A 26,630-nucleotide genomic window follows, 5' to 3' on the forward strand; every position below is an offset into this window, starting at 1 on the left:
ATTAATGTTAATGTAAAGCACTAAAATATGCTAATACCCTAAAACACTGATAAGAAAGAAGGATAAATGAGACTAATTTATCCTACTTCATTCTTCCAAAACTACTTTACTGTTTTTTTTCTGCTGTCTGAAAAACTATTTTATGTTGATTGCAGAGACTGAATGGTATGTACTATTGCAGTGAAGCCTAATACTAGAACTAATCTGTGAAGTGGCTTGATTTCCTTGCTTTATTTTCACATAAATGCTACACAGTTGAATGCACTATCTTTAAATACTTTTTCCTTCTTTTCTTGGCACTGGAGGTGAGACTATCATAATTGTCTCCTGCAGCAAATGCTTTGAAGTTTTCTTTACAGGTCTTAATTTTTCGCCTTTTTGTGTTAATGATGACTTTTTCTTTTTTCTAAATTTGAACTTCAAGAACATCACTAGATTTCCTAAGACTGACTAGACCATGGATTCTTTTTTTCCTTTAGCATACAAACAGGCCAGGCTTTTAAAGACAGACAAAATCCAAAGATGGTTGAAGATGCTTTACTTTTTGTAGATATTTATTTCAAACTGTACCCATACCATGCAGGGCTGTAGCAGAATTTTTTCCAGCAGTGACGAGCTGGGAGCAGGAATTCCTGGATATTGCACATCCTGTACATGACTCCCTGGAAATCCTGGCAAACACATATCCCCTGAAACATCTCCCTGAAGTTTTCACTGGTTTTCTTTTCATTTGCTCCCACTGAGCTTTTCCATGTTTCACCTCTTCCCCCCTGCCAGGACCTGTTCTGACAACTCAGCTAACCTGGGTTTTAGGACCTATGAGAGTTAAATATTTCATCAATGCACTTGGGCTCCCTGCTACGATTCAGAGAGGTCTGCAGACCGAAAAAACTAACTTCCATTAAAGCTGTCTATTCCATATTTATTCCATTACACACATAGGGCAGGAATGAGGTAAACTTATTGTACCTATTTCATTCATTCCTCCTGTTTACCAGCAAATGCACCTGAGGACACTGAGCTCTCACACCACAGCCATGGAATGGGAACGAAGGTTAAGGAGAAAAGAAGCCCATCCACACTCCAATAAAAATAGATTTTTTTTTCCCCTTTCAAAACTCATAGCAGTATCTGTTTACAAATACAAAAATTTCCTGGCAAACTCAAAGGACTGAAAAGAGAAGCAGCAATGTGGGATTTAGTTATCTGCACTAGAATAGGTTTGCCAATCCCTCATTTGTTGAATATCCTAAATTCTACACGTTTACCAAAAGCAATCTAGTCTAATAGCAATAAAGAAAAATATTTACCGTGCCTTTAAATATTCTCCAAATCGTGGCTATCAAGGTTATGTATTATGCAATTGAATACTCCTCTGTCAGTGGATTGCTATCCATCTTTTCATTTTCTAATGTATCCTAATTTTCAAAAAAAGTAAAAAAAAAGCTCTTGATGCTTTCAAGAACACAAATTTATTACTGACACACAAAGAAGACCAGTAAAACGATGAGCAAGTTTAAATGACACCAAAATTAAATAGCAACAATTACAGTTAAAATACTAAATGTGAATACAAAAATATTGCTGCAAACCTTTAATTTGTTAGCACTAATTAAGACAACTGTAGCCATCTCTCCTTTATTCATTATGTCTTTGTTCTGTCAGTTAAAACTATTTATAGTGATAGTGGGTTGATTCACCATAATTTCCTCCCACCCACAACCATCTATAATTTTTTTCCCTCAGTAATTTTATAAACTTAATGTTGAGGTTCTTTTTTTTCATTTCCATCTGCAGATTAAAAAAAAACCCTCTCTTATTATATTTATAAAAAAAATCAGGGGTCAATACAGCCCCCATTGAGCTGCAGCTGTGAAGAGTGCACATTGATATTAATTTTTCTTCTAATTCTACAGATGCAAATTAGCTCAAGGAAGAAACTTAGTTTATTCTATCTTTGAAGTAGTGAGCCCAGAAAAGGAGCATGTTTTGGCATTAAAGATCTATTTCTATTATATTATATGAATATAAAATATGAATGATTGTTTGCTTCTCTTCTCAAGAATGCCATTCCCGATCTAGCCTTGATCAAAGTGATAGAAAATCAGAATGAAAATACAGTGCAATAAAATACACCGTGGGTATTCAAGCCAGTGCACATTTAAAACAATCTCAAAAAAAAAAAAAAAATCAGTTCAAAATTCACCTGGAATATTCCTCACTGTTGCCTCGAATAGGAAGGAACTCACCACTAAGTTACACAGTAAAAATAAGTTAAATTCCAAGTACACTCAAGGAAAGATTAAAGTATTTGGAGGTGGATTGTAAATAAAGCTACAATTATTGACTACAGAATTCAGTATGAAATTTTTACTGAGCTTTCATACACCCTATGGAAATCTTTTATAGTGCTCTGAATAAAGAAGCAACTTTCACTCTCAGCTTTGAATTACTTGCCATGATCTTTTGCACTCATTAACACATCACTTTAAATAACAATTCATTTATTGACCAGGACACCAATTTACCAGTATTTGCTTGGAAATATCTGAATGCAGAATGTGCTGTTTAATACTTTCTTACGTATATATGTACATATACATGAGGAAAAACAAGAGTAAATTGCAGCTGTTGATATGGCACATATAAACCCCAAAATGCACATATAAAGATCTGTACCCACAAAATATACATGTGCATGCTAAAATGTGCATACCACATATGCATATGAGTAAGCACAAGCATCTCAAAGACATACATTACTTTAACTGCGCATAAACCATATCATCCTAATAGTACCCAAAAAAAGCTTAAAGACTGGTGTAAAAATCATCAGTGGAAAAAAAAAAAATATCCATTTCTCTTCATTGCAAATGTTTGTTAAATGTAAATGCTGATATTCTACTCCTTGGAAGAACATTTGTCTGCATGTGGAATTTCATGATAAAAGGCTTTAGAGTCCCAGGTTTCTCTAGATAAACCCCGCTGGTTTACTGATGCATGAATGCACTGAAATTGAATTACTGTACAACAGCAATTACTTTTCACAGTACAGTTATAATGAGAATCAGCTTTACAATGAACACCAGGTAGCTATAGTAGGAAAAGTTAATAAAAAGAAGCCTCTTATTTGCATTTTTCACTGCAGTAAGTGTAGTTGCCTTAAAGAAAAACCATCCTTAACACTTGATTTGCCATCATAGCAGTGAATCAACAATCATTTTTATAGCACCTCTATATTTGCAAGGAAATATTAATGAAAATCAAAATTTTAGTACAAAGCTAAAATTATTATAATCGTTTTTCAAATATTCCCTAATAACTTGGTTATCTTTCATTTTGCTACATTTTTCTCTTTCCTCTAGCCTTCAATTTTTCCCAATATGGCAATAACTAGGAAAAGTAAAAGCACCAAATGAACAATTTTAACTCCACCTCTTTTTCACTATCCAGTTTGTTGTCATGGTCATTTGTTACTGAGCATTATGTCACAGTCCTTTCTTCCCATTCAGTTTCAAATTAGTCAAGCCATTGAAGTATCATAAAACCATCTAAAAATTATATTAAAAAAAAAATTCACAGGTAACTTTAAGACTGATGAAACAAACTTCCTATGAGTGAAATAACTAAAAGTCCCAGAAAAACAGCAATACCTCAAGTGACAGCAGACTACACAAAGGTCTTGAAGGGATTATTTGTGCTTGGCTGTAAAATTAAAACAACTGCTGAACAGTGCAGGAAATATTTCTGTGTCTGTCACCTTATGGGCAGTAAGATATTTCCCATCTCAAGCATTGTAATATTAAAATTAAACGGATCCATTTACCTTTGTTACAGATAGAAACAAAACACCAGCAGCATTGAATCAAAACCACAGCTCAGGGATTTTAATTTAATTCATGTCACAAATACTTCAAAATAAAATACAAAGTTGCCTGCCTGAAATTCCATTAGGTAGAGCAGCATTAGGAAGGAAATAGTTAACAGGAATATCCTGAACTGATATAAACCCAAGGTAAATAGTGAACACTGGGGAGAAGGAGGTGGGGGGGGGGGGAATGTTGCTTGCAAGGTTTTCCATCAGTAAGTAGATGACAAAAGGTTATATAATTGGTTTAGTACTTTCAGTTTTCCATTTATCTTATGTATCTGACAGAACAAAAACAGGACAATCTGTGATAGGATAATTGCATACTGAAGGGTAATTCAAACGGGGAATGAATATGATAAAAATCACACTGAACCAACTAATCAGTATGAAAAGCAATGAGACAGAAAGATAAAAATTCATCCAGAATATTAAGGGGGAGAAGGGAGAAGAGTTCACATGTGATTAGTAGCTTCAAATAAGTTCATATGTTTGAAAGCATCAAACAGAACCATAAAAAAAAAAAAAAACCTCCAGAAAAATTCATTCTTCTTGGCCTTTTCTACAAATCAAACACTTTATGTGCTTTGAATTTTTGAACATCTTTCAGAGTGCTACATCTGCTAATACCTGAAGAAGTATGTTTAGCCCAAAATGCTTTTGGATAAAATATTTTAATCAACAATGGATTTTGATGTGTACTTGAAGCAAATTCGCTCAGTGGTGTAGGGTAACAATTTGGGCTAGTATTGGAAAACATTTTCTGAGTCCTTGGATTTGCAGCCTCACGATCACTTCCCCATTATTTCTAAGGCTGAGGGATATTTTGTATGGTATCCTTCATTTAGTACTTCATCCAACATCACCACCAATATACCTGACATATTACTCTGAATTTTACATTTCAGTGCTCTTGCACAAGTTTCCATCAAAAGTTTATGTCAAAATTCAAGTGTTTTAGAGACAAGATGATCCAGTACCAGGATGGAACAGAACTCTTAAGTGTAGAGGAGTTTTCTAATTCCCATCTCACCTCCCCAGATATGAGGGGAAAATTAGTTGTGATGAACCAAGGATGAAATTTATGCAAAACCTGCATTGTACCAATGGATTTTGTACTTCTCAGGATGCAAATTACCAAGCACTATTTACTACCAGAACAGAATGGGTCACTCGTTACATCTCTAGCATCAAGAAGGACCAATTAATATAATTGTGCAAAAATTAAGAGCTAAATTGGAAAGTACACTAAACAGATCATTTCTTAAAAGAGGTGACCCTGTCCAAACCACATTTTTAGATTCCTTTCCAAAGATGGAAACCTTCCAAAAAGGCTCTGGATTTCAGTCACTTTTTCCAGCACTAAAATCCATTCACTCAAGATTACACGCATGGTTTAACTTCACGGAATTTGGGCTTGTTTTTACTCAGAGCATGGTGGTCTATATTGATCCTGTACTTTTTTCCCTCCTTAGATAAAACCACCATCTGTATGAAGAGACCAAACCTGTTCTAAACATTTGTTATGAAGCTCTAATTGAGACACAAACTGTTCTTCCCCACCAGCACTCCTCCCTGATGGAATTCTATTCCCTCACCAGCCAAGTGCGCAGCTCGCCGGTCACTTCTCGCTCTAAACAAGTGCTGCTCCAAGAATGCTTTGTTCACATTATGATCTCAGGGGAGCAGTTTTCTCTGCAAAGAAACAAGAAGAAGGGTCCTCCCCCTTCCCCAAGTCAATATTCTTCAGGCTTCTGGAAGCTGTTGCACACATATTAAAGTGTAGTTTTTCCCCTGAAAAACACACTGTAAAAATAGCATTGCGGGGTTCCATGTTTATTGTCTTTCTCTGCTTCCCTGCCAAGTGAGCTCAGTTTTACAAGCTGAAATATGTTTTACTTCACTGCCAGCCCTGAAAATGCAACCTCTTAAACGTAGCCAAATTCCTTCCTCCCTTTTGCACCATAACGAATAATACAAGGCTGAGGGTGGAATTGTATCCTCAGTCACACAAAAGGAATCCCTGTCCTCGGGTGATACCTCCAGCTCTGCAGTGCAGACAGGAGGATCTTCAGCTCAATTGAGCAGCTAAGTCTGGCTGAAATAGAGCAGCTGAATGTAAACAGCATCACCATAATGTCCTGTGAGGCTGCTGACAGGGGTGATGCCACAGGAGCTATTGTTCCAGGCAGTCACCTCAATTTCTAGCAAAGAATAATGCAAAAGGAAAACTACAACAGGAAGATTTTTTTTTTACATGTTACAATAAACTGCTATTTTATATAAGAAAACATTAAAATCTGAACTTTTATTTTCGTTTTAGAGTAAGCCTAATAGACACCAAAGCTATTATGAAAGGAGGATCAGAATGGAGGTAGAAAAATACAACAACAAAAAAAAAGAAAAAAAGCACAAAAACTTCCAGACATACTAGAGTAGTCTAGTTATTCAGTGATCATCAATGTTTTTTTGAACTAAAGGACAATTGTTCAACTCAGACATTTTGCTGCAATACTATCTTTATAAGAGTGAGCACTGATATTAAGTCTGCTTTGGTTGGATAGTTTAAAGTCTAACATTTTAACCATATGCACTTAGGGTTTACTGCACACTAGTGATATTTTACAAACTCATATTGGAAATTGGTAGTCCCAATCTCATTGCACACTTACATTTATCTATTGATGGCATAAATAATTTAAATATATTCTCTCGAACACTGATCCTAAAAAACTTCTGAATGCTTTAACATTTCCACTTCAGCACCTTCAATTGCTAGTACAGCCTTCAGAGCAGAGCCTAAGCTATATATTTAGTTTTACATCATAGAAGGAAATAGCAGCTTGATCTGCTGCTTACCCGTACGGCTTCAGACTTCTTATGAAACATTTCTTCCATATTCTTTGCTAACTTTTTCACAAGCTGAAGGCCATCAATTTCTTCTATTGCAACATCCTTCTCATATTCTTTGTATTTCTGGAAGAAGAAAAGAAAAATAGGGAAAAATTACTCACAGGGAACCAGCTGAAATTTTGACAACTAATTATTCGTTTTATATTACACTTTTGCTGACATTCTTCATTTATCTGATGTTTATTTGCGTGACAGCAGGCTGCTTCGTGCCAAGATGCTGTCATGGGGAGAGAACAACTGGATTAGAACCAGAAGTCCATTTAAAAAATAATAAAAATATTTATCTCATGCACTGTAGGAAAACGATAACTCTCCTTCACAATGTTTAAATTACTCTTCCCCACAACTAAACAGGAGCCAAAATAAAGGTAATAAAAAATCCTTGTATCTCCTCCAAAAATCATGTAAAAATAGTGATATGATTGGCAATCCCTATGCCTTAGCAACCTAGAATCCTCCTCCTGAGCTGAACTTTCTGTAGATGCCTATTTCACAAGCTTCATACAACACTTACATTAGGAGTACTCACACTGCAAGCTTATCTAGACATGCTTAACTATTCATGCAAAGAAAAGCCTAAACAAAGCACATCAACTTGAGCCTTCATCCAAACACAAGCATCAAAGCATCCTTCATCCAATATGATGAGCATTACCACGTTTCACAGTGTGAATAACTCTCAGAATGCCTAAGCACTAAAAATATATTCAAAACAAGTTTTATCCTCTATTTTCTGCATGTCAATACTTTTTTCCTCATCAGTGTTTATAAGGAAGTTTTGTAAAAATTAATTATTAAAAGTAATTTAATGCTGAGAACATTCTTCTTCCCCACATTATTCCACTGCAGCCTGTACTCTAAGAACTGTTGGCTTCCAATGGCCATTGTTTGTCCCTCTCTCTCTAAAACATGCCCAGCTGTGTTGAACTGATCAGTGCCCATCAGCAAACCCTTCACCTGACCACAAACCTGCACCTCCATGGCACAGGGAGGGAGAAGGGAGGCACGCCTGCCTCCTGCCAATTAGCCCTGTGTGCCAAAAATATCTCCCCAACCTCTGCAGCAGACTCCTGGGACAACCCACAGTGTTTGAGTGAATAAAATGAAATGGTATAATTTTAAAAAATTATCATTAAAATTTGCCTGCAGAATGATGATTCTTATAGAACTCCAGAGAGACAACGGAGAACAAGGTGACCAAAAACAGTGGTTCAAAACACCTGGATGAATCTTAAAATGTTCAAAACAGTGAATAAGCCAGGACAAGTTATGTGCTGGCTGGTGATGCAAGAAAGGACTCTTTTGTTAAGAGAATGCCTACACATGTTGTACCCATTTCCCCAACAAAATTAATTTTCAAGATAGACTGACATTTTGTACTTCCTTTAAACTTTACACTTCTCTGTAAAAACTTGTGTGAATGCTTTGATAATGAAACAATACTTAATAAAACATAATTTGCAGACAATTTTGGAACAAAGTTAAAAATACAAAGCAAATATTATGGGCAATTTTTTAATATATGTAATTTCAGCAATAATTTCATTTTTCCACATTATTAACTGTCATTAATCTCTAGTTTAAGACCTTAATAGCAATCTAGCAACCTAAGAAACCTCAAACAAACCCCTTGCATTTTACTCCCTCAAGGCAGGCAGGGAGATTTGATCTCTTTGATCTGTGCTTAGATACCATCAACAGAGTTCTGATTTCAATTCTTGAAGTCCACTTATGCCATTACTAGAGATAAAAAGGATTTTTCTAAAATAGAAAAATACATTTTTATTTTATATAAGAACACAGTAGACAAGAGAGGCAAATGCAATTGTAACAAACACCACGATAAAATGCAGTAAATGATCAGTAAACTGAAAACACTGCCAGTTAATTAATGATGTCAATGTCTGTCCACATCCCAGAGGACTTGAAGCTTTGGAGAATTTAAAACAAATCAAGTACAAATTTGAATCACTTATTTCCAGCTGCACAGATCATGTTCAACGCATCACCTCCTGATAAAAATGTTTCCTTTAAACTTGACCTTTGAGTTTTTAGAAAGTATTCTAAAATGCATCACTTGAAGAGACAGCTTTCAGGTCATCAGATTTATTGATTTAAGCTTTGCCATTGAGTGAAGAAAGCCAGGCAATTATTCACTGTGTTTGCCTGAAAACTGAATGGAACTGTTGAAATCCACAACATTTTCTAGGCACACAGAACCCTACCACATGGTCTATTAGGCTCTTGTGAAAGCACATTAAAAAGCCACACTTCTCAATGTTGAGTAACTGGTGCTTTTGAAAACTAAAAATAACTTGCACTCAAAAGAGATGTGAATGATTTCTTAACTCATAATTTATAATCTTATAATTATGCCAGTTCATAGTAAATAAATGCATTTTTTCGTAATTCAAGTGCCAAAGTTCCAACACAAAGGAATAAATTGGAAGAAACAGAAGATATTATTTCAGATCTATTTGAAAAGACCCCACATCTTGCATGGTGTGCAAGTCTACTCAGTTGCTGGAAACCTTCAAGAACTTTTGCAACAAAATTTGGAGAGCTTACGTGGTCTGCAAGACCCTGGCAACTAAAAAGGTTTATGTATTACATATTTCATATTTGAAATTGCAGCGCCATAAAAAAAAAGCACTTTATCATTTTCTCAGCCATCATCAGAAGGTTCCAAAACAGAAAAATTATGTGGCTGGAAAAAACTTCCAGCTGTTTTTGCTCTCCTGGTGCCTGGAGAGGAGAGGTGCCAGCTTAACCTGGGTGTGTCTGTGCCCTCAGTGCTCACTCTGCAGGATGCTGAGATTTTGATTCCACTTATAAAGAACCTGATTTTATAGCAACTCTCAATGCAAGAAACCTGAATCACTCAGGATAGTGAAAAAACAAAACAAAACCACAATAAAACCACAACAAAGGCCATTATTAATACTGCATTTTCTTCCTTTCACTGCAGGAAGTGACCTCCAGGTCACTCATCCTTTCCCCACCACTAAATTATTACATATTAAATTTGGGTTTAAGTTTCAATACATTAAAAGAGCAAAGACATAGTCCCTCTGAATTAAATTTGATTTTTTTTATAAATGAAATTATTATATTTTGATGTCATCTGGAGAAAGCAGCGTGGCACTATTGTTCTAGTTAAGCAAAATGAGTAGTGGAAAAAACCAAGCTTTTGGGCCAAGCTGGCCTTTATACTCCAGACTTGCAAACTACCTTGTTGTACTGCTGCTATCAAGGTGCTCAAACAAGCAATGCCTTAAATTACCATTTCCCTTCCTGTAAAAATAATGAAGCTGATGACAAAGTTGTTATTTTGTTTTATTAAAAAAAAAAAAATTCAGCACTTAGGCTTTTTCAATCTTCCCTAATTTTATTTCATTAAGAGATACTGATAATTCTTATAATTTGTAACACAGGCAATAATACATATGTATTGTTATTAAAAGGAGAGAAAACAGCTCTAACTTTGCTATAAACAATTGACTTGCTTAAAAAAAGAGTATGAAATATTAGAGGCATAGTTGGAAATTTCTTCTGATAAATGAATTTCCAGTTGTCTAGAAGATGAAGCAGGTACAACTTCTAATTTGCTGCATTATAAAAAAAAAATACTTGAAATGCTGATTCTATTGGCTTGCAAAAATCAGCATTTGGTAAGAAATTCTCTAGAGAGACAAGAACATTTATCATTTGAGAAAGCCCACAAAAAATACATTATTTCTTCGGTATCTGTTTTGCCAGATCATTTCACATAAGCACCGGGGAAAGACACACAGTATTTCACTGTCAGAACCCTTAATGCTTTTATGTTTTTCACTGGTTTAGGCGTGGGTTTTTTTTTCTTGGTAAATGATCATCTAGAAATAACAAACCAAAAAGCTATCTGTACAAAACTCAGATCAGAAGTGTTTAATGCAATCTAAATATTTGGCACTGAAAGAACAGCACAAACACACACAAACCCAGAAGAACAAAAAAATAACAAAGAACCCCCCCAAACAAGCAACACCAAAACAAAGTCAAACCACAGCAAAACCCACAGAGTCTGAGTGACCAAGGCAGGAAAAGAAGGACACTCCTGGAGCACGACTGTTGGCTACAGCATGATTTTTTTTTCTCCATTTTTTAATTCTAAAGAGAAACATGGTATTTGTGCTCCTATTTGTATCTACTTCTATCAAGTCTTATCAAAAATCAAGATATTCACCTTTGTGCTGTATACAAAAATATTTCGAGTTACTTACATGTGTGCACACCATTCTTAGTCTCAGTCTTTCAAAAGGGCTCTGGTTGCTTTGTACATCTGCAGAACACTACCCATTTATGATGAAAATTCTTCCCACTCCCTGGGATTTTCAGAGCCAGTAAATACCACTACCATCCTGATTAAAGAAAGGAATTCGACAGGAATCTTGCAATAATACTTTAAAAGTCATCTCTCTGTGTTGCCCATTTGGAGCTGTTATTTGCCTCTGAGGTGCATTCGTAGCTCTATTGCACACACTTCACAAATGTTGCTGGTTGAGAGATTTTGTCACGGGCATGTTAAAACTATATGTGCATATATATATTTTATGTTTTATAATGAAAAAGCAGAACCAGCACGCAAATGGCAGATCAAATATCCAATCTATCCATTGTTTCCATGAAAAAATTAAATGTGTGTTTACTCCACGCCATTTTCAAAAAACCACTTTCAGATGTTCAAGCCTCAACATTGCGAATGTAAAGAGAGATTGCAGAAACATACACTTTTGATTAAATCACCAACTTTTGATTTCAATTAATATCTCTGGCCCAGCAGAAAGGCTGTGCTATGCAGTGCTTGAACTGTTTAGACTTGCTTCACTCCCTCTGCCATGCAAGTCCTAACAGTGACTCCCTTCAGAGAGGCAGTGCTGGACTGAAGGGCCACAGGAGTTAATAAACTTATTAGAATTATTTTGATTCTATATTTGAGATATCCCAACAATCAGATGTAATTAATGAGACTGAAAGGCTGCAAAAAGCTTGCAGCTGATACAATTTGCAGCTGTTAAAGTACTTTCTTTAGTTACAGAGTCAAAAGTTATGCCACAGTCCTGACCGTATTCTTTACCCCTAAATGCATGACTTTATCATTGAAGTTGACTTTCCTAGCTGAAGTAGCCTTGAATTTTTATGTCAAATTCTTTTAAATTGTAGAGATCAGAAGGCTGATAATAAACTACTTTTCTATGCATAAAGAAATTCTTTTTTTTTGACTAATCTATTCTTCATTGCAATCTAACATTACACCCCTTCATTTTTCTTTCCTCCTCAATGTATAACAATTTTTATATGTATTTTTTTTTAGTACAACTGCACTTTTTTTTAATGTCATTTATTCAGGTGTTTTAAAAACACCCTTCCTCTTTGCACTTTATATAGGTTTTGGTTTTGTGGGCTTTCTAAATTATAGAACCCAAAACCTGCCATATACATGGAGCAAACTCAAAATGTCTCATTAGTTGCTGCCTTACCCCATTAACAGTTCTGTTGAAATTGAAAAAGCCTATGCACAGAGCAGGGACTATAACAAAACATGGCTTTGGGCTTTGAATCAAAATACATATAAATTAGTCTTCATCTGGAAAATTTATCACAGCATTTTATAAGACAATATCCATATTCAAATTGATGGGACAAAACCAGTGACAGTTCCAACCTTATGTGGCATGAGCTCTTGCAGTGCTCTACCATATAGCACACATCCCTTCTGCATGTGGGAGATGGTAGAGCAATTCCCAGGAGAAGATTTAAAATCATCCAGCACAGCCTCTGAATGCCTCATTAGAGCTGAGGGGTCACTAACCATGTATGCACTGCTGGAATAAACCCGACTGGAAGCCAAATAAAAACTCTTCTCCAGCATCACACGTGCATGTGAGGGGGAGTCTGAGCTTTTCCACTGAGCAGAAGGGTACTCAGATGGCACAGGCACAGCAGAGATATCAAATACAGATGGTGCACTCCTCCAACAGACCCATCTGTGAATCTCTTATTCCTACAAGACTTTGTATTTTCCCCTTATCACACTGACCCCGTGGTGGGGTGGTTTTGTTAGAGTGCCACTGTTACGCTGCTATCTGGTCCTCCTGATTCTAAAATGTATTCATTCAATGAAGCAACTTTAACAAAATAAGCAACTATGGATTTTTTATTTTGTTGTTGAACAAAATTTTAGTTTAGAGTTGGTAAAAAAATTTACAGTCACAGAGTTTCAAAGACTTTATAAAGTATGTATCCATCAAAATCTCCAGGTAGAAGAGGATATTGGGCTATCCTTAAATTCAGTGACGTGCCCAACATCACACAACAGTTCAGAACTACAAAGAGAACGAGCTTCCTTGGTTATTCTTCCAATGCCCTGCTCAATAAACCACAGTCAGCTTTGTTAACTTCCTTTTGATCTGCATGGCAAGATTAATCACATCAGCACACTTCTCCTCACCTTGACATTAGAGAACTCCTTAGTAATTGAGAGTTTGTGTTACACCACATTACACACTCCTATTAACCTTTCCTGAACCTCTTTGTGTTGATGAAATCCATCAGCAATGCCCAGTGTGATGGCACACTCGTTTTCTGCAGAGAAATTCTCGCTCACTTCATCAAACAAATCCTAGGAGCTCTGGATTAGCCCATCAGATTTGACTCTCATGCACACTGGTGCCTGAGGAACTCCTGGTGCCTCAATGTCCTCTTTGGTTACTTCACAAAATACACTTTAAAAACAAAATATTGGAATAGTTTTTGCAGACTACTTTACTGTGATTAGCTACTCAATGCTGTACCTGGTATATTATAGCCAAAGATCAGCTGTCCTGGGAAATTTGTCACCATCAACAGACTTGACAAGGATAGTTACTGCTTTCCTTGCAAAATAACTTACACATTAAAATCACTGCAAGGGCACTATACCCCCAGCATATTTAATCTTTACAAAGATATTGACTTCTGACCTATTTTTACCTCATGGCTATATGTAAATGCCACAAAACCAAATCCATTAAAGCATTAAGCTGAATGATCATCAAAACCAAACAACCCAACTCCTGATTTAGCAACACTGCTCTGTGAAATGCCACACAAGGTGTCTCCTTGAACTTTCCACAACTAGATATGTTTATGTCTATCTATATATAAACACATATAGTAACTATATAACTGAAAATACCATGTAAAGAGCATTAATTGGAAGGGTCTTCAATACAAGCACGGTTAAAACAGCTAAGCTAGTGGGGGAAGATAAAAGCTACTCTACCACAGAGTACTTTTCATCACAACTACAATTTTAGAAAAGCAGTCACATTGATGAGGCATAAATTATAACATCTAATCAATAAAAAGATAAGGAAACCTCCAGGAGGTTCAAATGCTTGCTCTTTGAGATTAACTCAGTATTTTAACTTTTACCCAAAGTAGCTAATGAAAAGAAAATCACCACAAATGGGTGATCCAAATAACTAGTTAGGCAATCTAATTCCAAGCAAACAGAAATTGGAAACACATTCCCATCTTTGCCTTTAACTAAGTTGCTTTGGTCAGTGCTAACCACAGTAACAAATGTTTGGGAATGTTTGCCTGGCTGCTGCCTCCAGAGCCCATGGCAGAGGCACCTGGGAGTCCTTCACAGGAGGGGCACCTCACCAGCTTTCCTGAGTATGAATTTAATCATAACTGAAAATAGCTGAAAAAGCAACTATTGTCTTGCAAATTCTTTCAGACATCTGAAACATCTCCACAGGCCGGCGAGGATGTTTCAAGAGCTAATTAACAAAGGCTATTAAGAGCTGCTTTGGAAATTTATTTCACAGAAGCTGTCTATACAATTACCCACACCTTTGCTTCTATTTTAGAAAAGAACATAAAGCCCTCATTTAAACTGAAAAAGAACATTCTGGAACTGCCCTGGAGAGTCCTTTTTCCATAAGGCTGTTCTGGATACTCTTGAAAACTCACTGCAGCATTTCATATGAACTGCTTTAGATGAGGAACAAAACACCTATCAGTATAAACCTGCAGAATTAAAGACGATCCAGAGGCTGTGTTCACCCAAGGCAAAGCCTTCACTATATTTTCAGGCAAAAGTAAGTAAATTAAAAGCATGAACAATTAATCTGTTCCTCACAAAACACTGAAGCAATCTGAGAATGCAATCCTTTCACCCTGGACACTTAGCCTAAGCCACTGAAGATTCAGAAGTAGGCAACCTGACAATTCACTGCCATCGCCAATTCTCAGCAGGGATGAGATACTACATTTTCTTTTGTACACAGAGCTGCATTAGTCTTCTCCAAAAGCCTCTATGGTCGCTGGAAACAAGAACACCTGAAAGAGACAATTTAATTTGTGCTGTAAGGTCATAGGATACAACCACAAACTAATTCTTTTCAATCAGACATTCTGGTAATTCTGTTTTTACTCCTCTTATCACTGAATGTCTCTTTCTGTCCTTACTGTTCCCCCTCGACCTATGCCTGCCTTACACTAAACTCTTCTACCCGGTTTTGCTATTTCCATAGACTTTTATTAGACACCACTTATTTTCCATCAAAGAAAAATTACACAATTGGCTTCCCACCCTTCATGGTTGCCCCTAAACGAGCAATAAAATAAAATAAGCAGCCAAGAAAACTTGAAATAAAGTGGAATGTATGCAGAAGAAAAAAAAAAAAAAATGAAGCATGTTCCAAGACAAACCTTTGCTTAGCAATATCCATGCCTTTTGAGAAGGTCCAAAAGCACTGCTTTTAAGAATCTCTCATAGCTTTTGTTCCTCAGAAAAAGAAACACAATCTCCTCAGGACACAAATTATGTTTTGCAATGTTCTCTACCATGAACATTTGTCTGCTTGGATACCTCTAAACCATTGTGTGGTACCTTCAACATTAACTCTTAAATGAGCTTTATATTTCATTGTTTGTCACTCTGAAGGACATGGCATTGATCCCTGCTGCTCTGGCTCATCATTGCACTTTTCTGTACGCACCTGATAAAAGTATTTCTATTGATTTAGGGCTTCAGAGAGGTGTCAGAACACTACAGACCAAAGGGGAATTGTAATAACAAGAAAAAGCATAACATCTGAATACCTGAATTTGGGTACCTAAATTTAGGCTCCCAATTCTTCAGCTCATGACTGAACGTTAAAAATTACTATGTTTTCAAAAATCTGGACTCCCCTCAGTCACATCAAAGCCAGTATCATCAGTCTATTCTCAGAATCTGTGAAAATCAGACCACCTGCATGTGGCCTGAGTGCAGATGTCTTGAAAAGAAGTCAGTAAGTTGCCCATAAAAAAAGAAAAAAAAAATATTTGGGAACCTAACTATAGCATTTGGCACTGCCTGGAAGTGTGAAAACATATTTGTGGTTTTGCCACACAAGCTAATGCTTTTCCCTTCCATATGTGATTCCCAGTCACTTATAAAACTTCAAAGAAAGAGTACAGGATGGTCAGCCTTTCTGTATCCTTCTAGAGAGCAGTATATCCATCATGATTTCCTTCAAAGCTTCATAAAACAAACTGGTAAATAGACAAGGACAAAGAAAGGGTTGAAGTTCAACTGCCAAACCACCTTAATCCAATATTTAATAACTGCCTTTCAATGGCTGTAATATGATATAAACTAATGCCCTGTACAGCAGAACTTGTGCAGATCCTTTTCTCTTTGGACCATTTAGCTATGAGAGTCTTAAATTGGCATCTGGCATGCTGGCTGTCAATATGTTTTTCCCTCAACAGAGTTTTTTCACTCTCACACTTTTAAAAATGACACTTGAAACCTCATTAAGGAAAAATCCTGTGCTTCAAAATCCCAGCCAGAATTCTGTTTGTAGCTCTTTCTTTCATTTGTTTTTTCTTTTTTTTTTTTTTTTTTTTAATTTGTTTTTGGGGTTTTTGTTTGTTTGCTTGTTTTGGGTTTTTTTTGTTTTGGCTGTTTTGGGTCTTTTATGAAAATCGGATGAATACTCTAGACAGTAGTAACCTTTGTACCATATCATACCCACACGTAGGTCTTCTCAAACATCACTTCAAAGAGTAAATAAACCCTAAGCAATTTCAAATGTTGCAGAGAGGACTGAAGTACAGCAGCCCCAGTCTCTGCCTTTATTTCCTCCAAAACTGAAAACACAAGCTGGTTTTATTAATAGTACATAGCTGCCTAATGATATCACCTTCATCAAAACCTACCATCCCAAATGGACCAGATTCAGACCCTCTACTCAGAAATTTGTGCAGTCTCTCACCTGTACTACAAACCTGTCCTTTTCTCCTCTCTCAAAAATCCCACAAAACTAAACAACAAAATAAGTTGGCTACCAAGCTAGAGAAGATTTATTTTTGTGTATCCACAAGTCAGTACCTGATCAGATTGGAAGCATTTCAGCAAATCATCAGCTTAGTTCTGTTTTTGAAAACTTAAAAGAAATTTGCCCAAATTAAATCTGAAGCAAACCTACTTCAAGTTAAAACGCAGGGCACATTATTTTTTCTACTACATAGAGAGTTTTTTATGTTCAGTTAGCTGTAAAATACGTACACAAACACGGGATCCTTGTCACAGCACGAGTCACAGTTGAAACGGCCACAATACACAGAGTACCCCACACAATTTCAGAAAGCTTCAGCCCATACACAGTAACACCAGACCTCTTCAGAAAGCTTCAGGTGTCTGCCCACACAGAGTAACATCACTTCAGAAGGCTGCAAGGATCTGCCCTTCTTTTCTTCAGCCCAGCCTTTTATCCCCTCATGTTCCTGCACTGCCCCTGTGTGCCCTCTGCTCCCTTTGGTGCTTGCTCAGAGCCCCTGGGCACTCCATGGCTCATTGCTGTCAGTGCTGCTCACAGCTGGACCCACTGGGGATGAGGCTGGGCCAGCCCCATCCCAATCACCACTAACTGTGCACCTACAGATGCTTATTCAGCTTTTTTCTGATTCTCAAAAAGAGCAGAAAGGGTTTTTTGTAATTTAGGAATTCATTACCTTACCAACAGAGACCATCTCACAGAAAAAGTGTATTACCCATAGTAGCACCACAACAGATCATCACCCTCGTATATAGAAATAAACCATCTAACTCCAGAGTCTGTAATAGACTGCACAAACAAATACATTTATCAGAAAAAGTCAAGAGCTTTGGCACTAGAATGGACCCAACAACAGCTTTGTTTTGCTTGGTCAATAAACCACTATTAATGATAATGTATCTATGAATTAAAGATGCATCAATCTGCATAGCAGAGGATAGAATCCATGAATAACAGCCAAATCAATACTATGAAGTTGTAAAGAATACAGTGTGCTCTCCTTCAGGCTAATAGTAATTAATTTACTTTCCCTTCCTTCACACATGAGAGGAAGCAAGCAGAAGAACACAGTACTCACATAAAATTTTTTAATTATAAAATGAACACATATTGTTATCTCCTTACTGTATCTTTTCTGTTCATACGTTTAGAGCACTTTAAAAAATATTACTTTATTTGCACACAGAAAAAAACAGCTTGTGTTTTTGGGAGCATATGCACATACCAGCTGATATTTTCAAGTACTGCAATTTGAAAATTTGTTTCTTAAATAAAAGATCTTGCTCTGGTTGGGTTGTTTGATAGTATAAATACCAATGCCTAAAGTTACATTTCTGCAGCACAAATACTCTCCTAATGAATGTACCTGTAGAAATGTTCTAAGTCTTGTGTGGTTCAATATCCCATAATGGATGGCCTTATCACTGAAAACTACATTTGCTTATGCTGCAGCTTAGCTTTTTTTATTCAACTCCACTGTTAATTAAATGCCTTTTCTTTGCAATTGAAAAAAATACAAGGTTTAAGTGATGACCATCTAATAGAGGCATCCCCTTCTTAGGAAAAAAAAAATATTTGGAGGTCCTGTTAATCCGACAGACTGTCTCTGGACCAGCAAGCTTCTAGGAGAGGAAACAAGATAAAGTTTCTGGTTCTCTGGTTTTAAAGAGAGTGCTGTTGCTTTCTAAAGAACAGAATTTAAATATTCATTGTGTTAAAGCTCTTCTAAGTACTGTTTTTGTATAAAGTAAACCTTAGGCTGCTGTGATTAACAGTGCATTTTCACAGACATGGAAATTAAAGTTTCCATTTTTAAAATATATCCTTTGTGACAATGTTCAGCAAACTGCCATCAACTGCAACTATTTCATTGCTTAATAAAAACACACAATTTCACTAAACCTCAGAACATCAAACAAAGGCACCACAATCACAGGTCATTGCAAGGCAACCTATTGATAAATTCCTCAGTGAGCACCACAAGGCAATGACCTTGGTGAACTGCATTCGGGCCTCTAAGCAGCAGAGTAATTAACATATACTGAAGTTAAAATCACAAGTGGTGCTATTAAAGCAGGCAGAACAAGTCAGCACATAACTCTCTGTGAATTAGGGTCTCGGTGGTCATTTCACATCCTTCTGTGGTTCTGCGAAACTGCTGCCCCCGAACACAGAAAAACTGAGTTCTGAGTCTGAGCTGACCTTGGGCTTTTCACTGTGTAAGACACCCGAAGTGGGGCCACATCTCCATCTTGTGAGCTTGCTGAAAGTTTTGCTGTGAAACAACATAATGCAAATAACCAAGGGAAAGGTACTCTCAGTTTCCGACATCAAATTTTGTCATGTTAACTTACTGAAAATTACAATTATTTAGATCCTCTTTAAGCTCTACCCTGCACTATAAACACCCTTAAATTTACTTTCCCTTTTTCACAAGAACATAATTTGTCCCTTATTATTACAAACATACAAAGAACAGTGTACAGTGATAAAATATAATTGTGGCAAGTGGACGTTGTGTTTGCATTTGGAGGCATGGCAGAGCCTGTGCTGCCTGCACAGCATTGCCAGAGGCACACATCTGTTTGTGCAGTTCTAGTTCAGTAGTTTAAGGAATGAAGTATCACCTCATTACAGAACTGCCATGTATGAGTGAATTTGTGGAGCTTGCCCTCCTCACAGTCAGACAGTTCTAATCTCCTTGCAAACCACAGTGGCAGCACAGAGATGGAGTGTTAAGCTTATCAGGCCTCATCTGTACCATCACCTACTTAGTTAAACCCAGGCCATCCATTTCTCTGTCATTTCTTTGTTCCTGAGGTGCCTGAATGCATAATAGCCACTGGCAAAAGATGCAAGATATCTTTAAAGACTTCAATAGAACACCACCTACAATTTTTTTTAAAACACAGACTGAAAACAATTCACAGGGGCCATTTTAACCATGGGTTGCACCACATGCATTTCTTCTCGCTCTAGAATTCTAACTTGTACAATCACCACATAACCTGTTATACAGAGTTATTAATTTATTTTAGATTTACTTTCAATGCTTGCATAGAAATTCCTGACTCTGAAAAAGCTTGCATTCCTATCACAGAACTGAAGGGTTCTGATAACTGAAAATCCTACAGCACAATAAAACCTACTCGATATTCAACCACTCTTTTTGGACATCATCAAGTCTCCTGTCAGCAGGCAGACTCTGGGAGGGGCCAAGGGGCATAAAAAGTGACTGCATCCTAAGCCTTGGGGGCTTTTTTGAACTTGCTTTTGGAGCTTATGCTTTCATCTTGTGGGGGGCTTTTAGAATCCTACACATTTTGCCCTGGCCCCAGCCTATCTTTTGCCTCTCCTGCCCTCGCTGGCTCTTGCTCGCCCTCGCACCTGTCCTGCCTCCCTGTGTCCCTGACCAACGTCCTGCCTGCTTCTCTCTGTCCCTGCCTGAGCCACCTTGTCCAGCCCTGCCCGCTGCCCATCCAGGCTCCTGGCCCTGCTGCTCTGTCCCCCCTCAGCTCTGCCTGGCCACGGGACATGGACAGCACTCCTGAGCTCCACTTCTCCCTCTCTCTCCTCTCTCTTCCCTCTCCCCCAGGCCTTGTCCATTTTCCTTCTTTTCTGTCTCTTCTAGCCCTCTTTCATTTGGGAAACTCCTTTTCCATCTCATTTTCGTTACCAATAAACAGTTCTCAGATACAATACTTGCCTCATTTGGCTTAATTTCATCCCCAACCATCCATTTCTAAAATAACTCCTCGCAGTTTCCCACTGCAGTGTCCCAGTAGAACGTGACAGATAGCTACACCCAAACTCTTCTAAAGGGCGTTTGAACATGGAAAAGGTCATTTTACACCAACAGCCCAAGCCTGCCTGCAACACTGCACTAACACTTGTGTGGGTTCCTGAGCTTTATTTCTGCTTTAATGGTGCCGTCATACATCTCTAGAATACCCTAATCAGATGGATGCTGAATGATGCCTTAGCTGATAAGGGAATGTTTTCTAGCCTTTAAAACAAACAAAAAAATCTGCACTGTTCATAATTTGCTTTTGGCTCATTCTTCAAGGTTTTCCTGTTCCAACTGGTGATGAAAAGTCAAACCACAAGAACACTGCCAATCAGTACACCTATGCAAGTCTGAAAAATAAAATTATACATTTATAGGGAACAGTGAAAGGGAGCATTTAGCGCAATAAATTAGAAAATTTTGCAACAGTTTACATCAAAGAATGTTACTTTGATTTCTGTCTGTTCTACAGTTTTCTGTCAATACTGCATTTGAAAAAAAAAAAAATCAAGAAATAAGCATGCAAATATTCCAATCACACCCCTGGCCCTTTTATATTCTTGGTTCAAATGAAGAGTGTTTGGTGATTGCTTTAAAAGAGATTTGTGGTTGGCAGAAACTTCTTCCCAAAACAACAAATAGAAAAATCACATGAACCCACTTGCTTAACTATCTAAAAATCAAGGTTTAGGGGTCTCAAGGTTTGAGATAGGATAAATTAATAAAAGAGCCACTAGAAGTCCTGACAAGACAATATTTCTAAATAAAACAGTGGAGTACAAATTGAAGAAAATGCAGAATATATACAGAATATGCTAAGAGTATCTGAACTCTGATACTCAGTACTAGAAATGAAAACATTCTTCAGCAAACTAACCTTTTATCGTATTGCCATGCTTTCCAGTAAAAACTTAACTATCAGTTACCAGATTTAGAACTCTTTGATGACCCTGATAGCTAAGAAAATCTCTCTATGCATTAGGATCTCATGGCGGAACAGACAGAGGATAGTCAGATTGCCACCATGTAGTTTTGAAGAGTGAATCACTTCACCCTAAACAGTTTCTCTCACATGTAGTGGTTACAGAAATCACCCATCCTCTATCCCTTTTGGTGAACCATTGATATCTCACTCAGAATACCAGCGTTAGATTATTTACTTCTCCCCATCTGGTTCTGCTGGCCCAGTGGGCAGGATTTCTTCTAGAAAAGAAAAGCCACATGGACAGAACAAGGCGAGTTGCTGTGAGGCCCTTGTAAAAGTCTCTGGTTACTGTGGGATGACAAGAGGAGATGTGCCAAAGCACAAAACAGCACAACTGACAGAAGATAATGCCCCAGTGCAACTGCTCTTGGACATTTTACTGTTATTGCTTCTGTAATGCTCATCCCTTTGTTCCATTAATTAGCATGCATTGGCTATAATCCTGCCAAGAAAAACTCTTTGTTCCTACATAATAATTCCACTAACAAGCAGAAACATTTCACAGATTCTATAACAACAAATGGGTAAAGGTCATAATCAGCTGGTCATCCCTGGCTTTCCTTGGAACTCTTCCATAATCCAAATTCTATACAGTATCAGTTAACAGCATATGAAAGGATCAATAGGTTTAGAAAATATATACATTTGCATGACTATTAGAACCTAACTTTTGCATATTTTCCATAATAATGTAATGGTTCCCTTCTGGTGTAAGAAGGTAGAGGTGGGTTTAAAGGTTATATATCTGGACCAGGAAAAGGGATAAAAAGGTCCTGTTTTGCACAGTACACTGAGTGAGAACAAAGCATTTGCTAAATGACAATTGGGAAGATAACACAAATCTCCTGAGCACTGCAGCTGTCTTCCCTGCACTGCAGCAGCCTTCTGATGGAATTATTTTAACTTTTCTGTTTCTTCATTTCTTCATTCATAAACCAAATTAAATTTGTGTTTCAGGAATAGTTTGATGCCAAAATTGTCATCATTCTTCAATATCCTTGTATAGATAAGATACATAAACATTTAAAATACATTATTCATTTGTTCACTAAAATATTTACAAGATCTTCTGAATTAGTTTAAAAGGACCAGGTATTAGCATACAGCACAGAGCAAACTAAATAAGAATGAATAATATCCAAAAGTACCATTACATTTATTTCTACCCCAGTTGGCTTCTTAACAAACCAGATCATTGAAGCTGCCTCTGAAAATTGAGTTCCCCTGAAAATATTTTGGCAAATAAAATGTTTGCTTGTTTCCTAAAGCAGCACACACATTAGATATACAATACTTCAGACTTCCTTAGTGTTCCATTTCTTTCCCAATAATTTATAGCATCCATGATTACATTCCTAATTACTTGTTGTTCTTCCAGTTACTGATCCTGACTTGTCACCCTTTTTCAGGGCTGAACTGTAAAACAATTCCCATATTATTCCAGACAGAGTTTCACAAGTTGCATTAGAAGAAATAATTTTGTTCTATGATAAAACATCTTCTAGACAGGCAGCATGGACTCATACTTCATTTTTTTCTTTTGAATACTGTACTTTTAATTCTTTAAAGTAAGAGCTACAGTACAACTCAAGTCTGATGTCAAGTGTCCCTCTACAGCAGCTTTAAATTTTACTGTGAACTGTCACATTATTAATAATTCCTTCAGAATTCAGCTTACATTTTATAAATATATATTGAGAGAGAGAAGGAATATAACAACCATGCTGTGTAGTTCAAATATTTCTGAGATAGACACAATCTGCCTAGTTTCCAGAAAGTTACAGTAAATAATAAAATTATCTATAGTATTAGGTTGCAGAGGAAATAAAAACTCAAAGAGAGCATAAAAAGTTAAGCTTAAACATGTTTTCAGATAGCCATTATTTTACCAACAAATACACCTTAATAATAGTCAGACTATGCAGAAGCAGTTTTTAAGTCCCTTGTTACTTGACAGTAACTACAGAAAATTTAATTCAAAGGGATTTTGGTTTTGCAGTAAAATTAGCATAAGTGAAATTTTGGGTTAAAATGAAAGCTACATTCTTAGAAGAAGAATGGCCTGGTGGTTGAGATATTATCCTTGGACTTGAAAGAAATGGGATCAAGTCCCAGCTTTGCCACAGAGTTTTGCATAACCTTGAATTAGTCACTTAATTACTTGGTGCCTCTCTTCTCAAGATATTAAACACAGATAATAATATTTCCATGGTCAGCTTCACCTTGTTTTCTGGCAAATCAGGAAGAAAACAAAAATCTGTGAAAGGCCCCAGCAGTTTACCGCCAAGAACAATTTGTTTCAGGACTAAGTTTCTGCTCTGAAGCCTTGGCATCAGTCTCAGTTTGCATTGTGGGATCCCAAACACCAAAAATCCTAGGAACTACAGTAAAAAAAGAATCAATAATCATAGAATTCCAGCAATAATATTTGTGTCATCTGTACTGTATCTGCATGAAAGGCAAAGGCTTATAACATTGATTGTTAAAATAACACTAGCAAACTTCAAACCTAATATAAAAACAGAAGTATTTGGGTTTTTCAATACATTACTATAGTTTCAGCACATACACTTTGTGTGTATGCAATGGAAAGAATACAGAATTCTGATTAAAACTTGAATCTGATGAAATAAAATGTACTTTTCATAATTCATATCCAAGAGAGACATATACAGCCTAAAACACAACACTCTTGATGTAGCAAGAGCAGCCAGTACCGGATTCTGAAGAACTGATACATTGAAACAAACATAAGAAAATCTTTGTTATTTTCTTCCACTAAAAGTTTATGTACATAATCTGTTATTCAATTTGTAAAAAAGATATCCACTTTTTAGCCTATGATAAATACATATCATAAAGCATCACAGGTACTTTATATCACTTAAAAATAAAAACAACTATTTTCTGTATAAATCCCCTATTTTTATTTTTCCCAAAGAACCCTTAAGAGATAAACTGCATAAAAAAATATTTTCCAACCATTTATTTAAAAGCTGCACAACTCCACAAGGAATTAACTGCAGTTAGAACCACAGCACTCTTATTTTTTTCTTTAAATTCCATAAAAGCATTCACATATTGACCTAAGACATGGTCAATCTATGACAAGGTCACAGATTTTAAGCCGGACTGATGAGCAGCTTTGCACATTTAAAGAAGACTGCAATAAAACCATTCTAAGCACAGCTGAGATGTCAGTTTGCAGTAGTTTGAAAATGAAAGCTGTTATTGCTCCTTTCCTGAAGCTTGCAAGAAAGAAGGAACACACTGGGAGCACGAAAGATGTCCTGATAGAAAAATGTGGGGACACACTGCTTAAAATGGCAAAGGTGAGGTTCATGTGTTGAAGAAGAAAAGAAAATCTCATGAATTTGGAATTAAGGGCCTCAAACAGGAATTCATTCTTCCTCTGAATTCCAGTGATGGAGCACCAGAAACCACCCAAGCTTCACATTTGAAGTTTATGCCATGCTCAGAACCTCTCAGTGAAATTATGGATCTCTAATTCACTGTTGTCACTATTTATTTTATACATTATGGTTCCCTGAATTTCTTTTTCACAAAGCATGCAGTTACATACTCATTACCCCTGGACCATTATGTACTGCATAAATCATCATTTCTTTTGTTCTAAAGCTGAGTGTGTAATCCACCCCAATGGAGAAACAACAAAATCTAACTGCATAAGCAATTTTCTTGGATGCCAGGTTTCTCTAGTCCAAAAACAATACAGAGAGTTCCACACAAACTCTTTGCTTCTCCTTTAATTTCCCATTCAGAAATACAAAATGTCTATACTCCGTTTCTTGGAAGTTGTAATAAACAAACCAAAAGGGGACAAAATATTCACACCGTCTACCAAATCAAGCCACAATATTAACAGATCAAACATTTTACTAACTGCAGCAAAAACCCCTGTGAAAATGAGGTACCAAAGTAAAATAAATGTTACTAAAATAGCTTGAAAGAAACCGTGACTTTACTAACCTGTTTCATAATGCTAATGTGGGGGGAGAGGGGAAGGGACCTGAAAAAAAGGCATTTGATTAGCCCAAAAAAACCTTCAGGTAGGAGTGGATGAATCTTTTTTTAGGGTATTTTTCCCCCATAAATCTGAGGAGAATAGCTTAATGCATAGTAGGCAAGTGTTCTAAATAATTTTAAACTAAAAGAAATTTGCATACAGTACGTGATACATTCCTGCAAACCCTCCTTCACCTACTTGATCAAACTGCCAGCAGCGCAGCTCCTACTTGTGCAAACAGTAACCACAGGAGGAGCAGTTGCCATAAAAAGATTTTACACTTTAAAGCCTATGTAGGTAGCATGAAATAAAAAGTCCACAACAGCTAAAGCAGTACGAAATATAATAATCTGTAATTCAAGCAGCAGCAAGAATCAGACTGATATACAATCTAAATGCAATATAATACAAAGAGTAGAATGTTGCTGTAACCAAATAAAGGCTATGAGTGATCTGCATGAACCCCCAAACTGCAGAGGTGCTGCAGCAAACAATATTTCATACAACTTCACTGAGGGCTAACAAGAAAGTTTAGTATTATTTCTATTTGCTAAACCTTTAAAATTTAATTGACCCCATCTGAAGTTTTTACTTACTGCAGTTTATGAAAAAAGTGAGAGGTTTCAAAATATGTTTTTCCTGTAAAATCCTATAACCAGAGGATGGTAATTTGACTTAACTGCTGTCATCAA

At 36.7% G+C, this 26,630-nt stretch overlaps 1 protein-coding gene across 1 annotated transcript in view; it reads right to left on the reverse strand.

Annotated features, from left to right (window-relative positions):
- The window catches only part of CACNA2D3 (calcium voltage-gated channel auxiliary subunit alpha2delta 3), a 389,866-nt gene that overhangs the window by 300,956 nt on the left and 62,280 nt on the right, over positions 1-26,630 (reverse strand). The window contains exon 3 of the mRNA XM_053989736.1: positions 6,728-6,844. Coding sequence (XP_053845711.1) covers positions 6,728-6,844 — 117 coding nt within the window. The remainder of the gene's footprint in view (positions 1-6,727; positions 6,845-26,630) is intronic.

Source organism: Vidua macroura, chromosome 13 (genome assembly GCF_024509145.1).
Source record: "Vidua macroura isolate BioBank_ID:100142 chromosome 13, ASM2450914v1, whole genome shotgun sequence".
Lineage (NCBI taxonomy): Eukaryota > Metazoa > Chordata > Aves > Passeriformes > Viduidae > Vidua > Vidua macroura.